Genomic DNA, 5,181 nt, shown 5'->3' on the forward strand with positions numbered 1-5,181 from the left:
TCTCAAGTCACAGGCGACAGGACAAGAGGAAATGGCCTCAAGTTACATCAGGGGAGGTTCAGGCTGGATATTAGGAAAAATTTTTTCACTGAAAGGGTTCTCAGCCATTGGAATGGGCTGCCCAGGGAGGTGGTTGAGGCCCCATCCCTGGAGGTGTTCAAAAGCCGGGTTGATGTAGTGCTGGGAGGTCTGGTTTAGTGATGATGCTCCTTGTTTGTTGTGAGGGTGTCTATTTTTGTCAGTGAGGTTGACGGTTGGACAAGATGATCTTTAAGGTCCCTTCCAACCTAGAAGATTCTGTGATTCTGTGATGTTTCTGTTTTCTCAGTGCTCTGTTTGTTACCAGAGCGAGAGCTGCGCCTCGACTCCCTTCCCCGCGCTCGACGGATCGCCTTCCCCAGCCCGCTCTGCCAACGCATCTGCTCCCAAACACGATGAATCACTCCACTGCTCACTCGTCTTTCGCTTTCAATAGCACATGCCATTTCCATCCCTTTTGAATAAAAATGTATGCAGATTTGCCGAGCAGAAAAAAAATTTAAAAATATAAAAAAATAGAGTTGATCGCAACTCGCTTCTTTACTAGTCTGGAAAGAGCTGCGTGTGGAGAAGAGAGGGGGGACTAGTGTCAAGGGTTTCTAATTGTACATCAGGCCTCGGGGTGTATTTCACAAACTGCTTTCAAGGAGAGAAGAAAATGGAAATGATTTGGAAAATTCACCCCCAAAACTTGCCCAAGGAACCAGCCCTGGCCCAACCCTCACCTGGGGGAGCACCGACGCCTTGAAGCGAGGAGTGAAATGCCGGTAGGAATCCGGGCGGACGGAGCACTGGGGGCTTTTGGTCTCCTTTCTGGGTTCTGCCACACAGAGAAGAAAGCAGTACGAATGCATCAGCTTTCCAGGAGCAAAGGAAAGAAAAAAGGAAGAAAGGAGGAAAACCCATCTCCCCCCATCATCCCCACCAGCCTAAGGGCATCCACGCTGCGTGCCCTGGGCGTCGCTGCGAAAGCGTAAGGCTCACAGCTTGGAAAAGGGTCTTTAAAGAGCAGAGGTGTAGTTTTATGTTGGATTTTTCCAACAAGCACTGCCCAGGGCTGAGCGCCGGCAGCTGCCTGCTCCTGGCAGCTCGCCACCAACTGCTGCAGCTTCGAGGCTCTGCCTCTATTAATAGAGACATCGGGAGCTTTCATTTCAGACAGATTTAATAGAACGTGCCACTTAGAAATGATAATGGCTCCGAGCTGAAGAGGGGCTGCTGGTGTGCCTGGGAGCAGCAGGAGGGAAAGAGCCTGAGCTTCCCTCCATACTGACTTCCCCTGGTAAATCACACCCTGGGGAAGAGCCCCCAGGGACACGTTGCTCCTCTTTGTCCCACAACTCGGAGCACGTGTCCGGGTCTATCTGTGCCACGTTAATAATGATCTTTATTTATTTTTCCAACCAAGATGCCATGCAGGCCTGTGCACTAAGGAGCTGAGCTCTGGATAAGGTGGGAATCCCCCTGATTTACCGTTTGCTGATTCTCCAGGAGACCTCAAGCTCTCCTGCCTGACTTTGGGCCTCACAACCAGCAGCTCCTCATTTCTGACCGACTCCACCACAAAGACCGAGGCATCTTTCTCTCCATTGGCCACTGTCCTGCTGCTGCCTGGCAGACATGCTTCCTCCTCTTTGTCCGACTCGGAGAAAATACCTGAAGAGAACAATGAGTGGGAGGACAGAGCCATCCGTGTCCTTCAGGACTGTTTCACGTGTGACCGACCCTTTGATTGTGGTGTTCTCCTGCTCTGTGTAACAGCCTGTCTGTCAGGGTGGAGGGCAAAGCAGACCTTTCCTCCTGGGTACCCAGCAAGGTATTAACCATGAAATGTTCAAGACCAGGTTGGAGGGGGCTTTGAACAACCTGGTCTGGTGGGAGGTGTCCCTGCCCAGGGCAGGGGGGTTGGAATTAGATGATCTTTAAGGTCACTTCCAACTCTGACCATTCTATGATTCTATGAACCGTGGCCCTCAGAGAAGCTGTGCCAGCAGCTTGGTGTATGGAGGAGAGCAGAGGATAAAGGGGTGCTGAACCTCAACACCTCTACTGGCTTTGTCAAAGTGAGGGGAAGGAAAGTGTGGACTGGACTGCCAGGATGGGGCTCACAGGCAGGGGCGGCTCCAAGGCTGCTGCTCAACTAGGCAGGGAGTTTCTCCTAAAACAAGATTAATTCTCCCCTTTCCTGCAAGCAGTTGCTCTTACTTTGACATCCCGCTTGGTGGACAGAGCTGACATCCAAACATGGTGGTGAGGACAACAATGGAAGAGGAACTGTCTGCCGAGGTGTCTCAGAGACATCCTTTAGCTTCTCAGAGCTCCCTTCTGTGAAGAGAAAAGGGTTTATACGAGTTCCTTCACCCCTTAGATCCTCTCATCCTCCTGGGCTGGTCGATGGTGATACCTTCAAGCTCATTTCTCCAGCTTCCTCCTACACGGGAGAAGCTACTTTTCCTCTGTCCTTAAAGGAAAGGAGGGACAGAGAGACAGAGGGACAGAGAGGGCAAGGAAAGAGTGACAGAAGGAGAAAGGGAGAGACAGAAGGCAAAAGCTGAAAGACCTACCAGAAAACCCAGAGCAGCTCTGCTCAGAACATCCCCTCCTTGGCAGACTCCCACCAAGAGGTGCTCGTTAATTGAAGACTGAGCTTTGGGGTTAATTAGCTGGTGAGTCCCCTGCTGTCTGACCCTCTGAGGGAAGGGACCAAAAACCCAACCCCTACCCTCTGCCATGAAGAGTGGCCAACCTTCTGGCCAACGCAACTCATGGGAGAAGGCTAACTCACCTGCTCCCGGCAGCAGAGTGGACACGGAGGAAGGAGCCCTGGAGAGGCAAGGGGACCAGCATTACACCCAGAGGGGACAGGGCAGGGGAGGTGATGGGAAGCAGGAGAAGGCACTGCCCAGCACGGTGGACTTACCCGCCTTGGGGTGACCTCTCCGCAGGCAGAGCCAGGAAATCCCAGAGGAAGATGGCATCTCCAACGCTGATGACGTGCCGTTGGTCTGGGGTGAAGGCCACCTGGTGCACTGGCTCTGAGTGGCCGATGTACACCTGGGAGAGAGCACACCTTCAACTTCTCCATCACCACGGGGGTTACTCCACTCCCTGCCCTACGTAACCAGTGTCTACTCTCCTCGGCAGAAGGTACCCTCAGAAACCAGCATCACACCTACAGGTTAATCAACCTGGGGTTGACCTTCAACACAACGGTCTGGAGAAGCACGCAGAAGCTGAAAATCCCCAAGCTCTCAATGCCTTGGAAACCCTAGATGAGTCATTTTCTTCTCTAGGTGGCACAGGGGGAACACCCACCTCTGTCCTTCACCTCTGCGAGGTGCAACCCCGGTCTGTGCTCAGCGATGGGTGTTAGAACATGGAAACGGGGCTGTGTTTCTCAGCCACTGGGCAAACTGGGACTGGGGCCAAGTCCCACAGAGGGTATTTTGCTGCTCTCTTCTCCAGGGATTCAGATACGCCAACCCCCTCCCCTCCCTTTGGGGGCAGTACCTGGAAGTTGACATCGAAGCGCATCCCGTAGTCCCACACTTTGATAACTCTGTCGCCAGCAGTGAGCAGGTACCGGCCATCCTTGCTCAGCGCCAAGGAAGAGCAGGACACCTTGTGCACGGGAGACACCTGAGGGCAAGAAACAGCACCAGCAGCATTAGCTGAGCTGGTTCGTGTCCTTCCTTAAGCTTCAGCACGTGGGCAAGAGTGTGACAGCATGGAAAAGAAGGACAAGCTCAGCACGACCACAGCAGGGTAGCTACACGCCTGCCACCCGTGGTTCTTTGAGGCCTGTGGACTCCAGGATGAGTTCTTCTCTCATTTAGCCTCCTACAGCGACGTGGAGTGCCAAAGCCCCACACGACACGAGATCTCGGTGCAGGAACTTCACAGTGTCCTACCTCTCGCACCAGCCGTCCCGTTTTGGCATCGAGCACAAGGATTTTGTTGGAGGAAGTGGACACCAGGAGCTCGCCCCGAGGCACCGGAGCAAAGCAGACCCTCAGTGCCGAGTCCAAGGCCGTGCTGTTCAAATCGAGGATGCTGATGTCCACCCTCAGCAGCTGTGAAGAAACAAGGAGCTACTGAACAAACGTCCTGGAGAAACATACTGCAGAAACCTAAGGATTGCTCTCATGGCTCTCCCAACATGAGGTTCAGTGCTCCCCTCCCAAATTTTCCCTTCCCAGTTCGGAGAAGGGAAGGGTCTAGGGGGCTGCAAGGTCCAGGCAATGTCCCTACTGCCCAGGAGAGCAGCTCACAAGGAGGAGTTGGAGCTGACAAAGCTCTCCAAATTATCTTTCTAGAGGGAAATGAAGCTGGAGAAGAAGAAAAACCTTGACTTTTCTGTTTCCATCTCACAGAATGGAAAACAAGCCTCATTGTAAGCACCCTGAGCAAGAATCTGCTGTGCAGGGAAGGGCCCTCTCCAACACTGCTGGTGCCCAAGGCCCTTGGTCTGTCTCATCTGATGGAGCCTACAGGAATCTCCCCTGTGGCATGTCCTCCCCTCACCACCCTCCCCCAGGAAGGTGGGTACCTCATCTAGAGAGCAGGCCTCCATCACGGTCACAACGTACTTGGAGGGACCCACGAAGGCCAGGAGACGGCTGTCCCCGCTGACCACCAAAGCATCCGGACCACTCCCAGCATCCCGGGCCACCACGTTGCCTGAGGGTCACAGCAAAAGAGAGAGTGAAGAGAGGAGCAAAGCCCACGCTGCAGCCAGCTCGCTCTGCAGCTTCTCCTGCCTCCCAATCAGCCCTGGGCTAACATTCTGGCCTGAGAAAGAAGCAACCTCTGACGTAGAAGATGCTACAAATTGGATCTGCAACCCCCAAAGGGTGCGGGGAACCACCTCAAAGACAAGGTCTAGATACACAGCTCGTCCCCTGACTGAACGGGTCGTGCTTTCAAGGAGAGAATAAGTCTTATGAGGAGAGGCTGAGGGAACTGGGTTATTCAGCCTGGAGAAGAGGAGGCTGAGGGGAGACCTTATTGCTCTCTCCAACTCCCTGAAAGGAGGGTGTAGAGAGGTGGGGGTCGGTCTCTTCTCCCAAGTCACAGGCGACAGGACGAGAGGAAATGGCCTCAAGTTGCCCCAGGGGAGGTTCAGGCTGGATATTAGGAAAA

At 53.7% G+C, this 5,181-nt stretch overlaps 1 protein-coding gene across 1 annotated transcript in view; it reads right to left on the minus strand.

The window, feature by feature from the left end:
- Positions 1 to 5,181, minus strand: part of WDR90 (WD repeat domain 90) — a 58,856-nt gene that overhangs the window by 15,614 nt on the left and 38,061 nt on the right. The window contains exons 31-38 of the mRNA XM_014961817.1: positions 4,589 to 4,719; positions 3,951 to 4,112; positions 3,550 to 3,678; positions 2,960 to 3,093; positions 2,825 to 2,862; positions 2,245 to 2,364; positions 1,513 to 1,695; positions 765 to 859 (exon numbers count right to left, since the gene is read on the minus strand). Of these exons, the coding sequence (XP_014817303.1) occupies positions 765 to 859; positions 1,513 to 1,695; positions 2,245 to 2,364; positions 2,825 to 2,862; positions 2,960 to 3,093; positions 3,550 to 3,678; positions 3,951 to 4,112; positions 4,589 to 4,719 (992 nt within the window). The remainder of the gene's footprint in view (positions 1 to 764; positions 860 to 1,512; positions 1,696 to 2,244; positions 2,365 to 2,824; positions 2,863 to 2,959; positions 3,094 to 3,549; positions 3,679 to 3,950; positions 4,113 to 4,588; positions 4,720 to 5,181) is intronic.

This window comes from Calidris pugnax, unplaced genomic scaffold (genome assembly GCF_001431845.1).
Source record: "Calidris pugnax isolate Ruff unplaced genomic scaffold, ASM143184v1 scaffold557, whole genome shotgun sequence".
In the NCBI taxonomy this organism is placed as follows: Eukaryota; Metazoa; Chordata; class Aves; order Charadriiformes; family Scolopacidae; genus Calidris; species Calidris pugnax.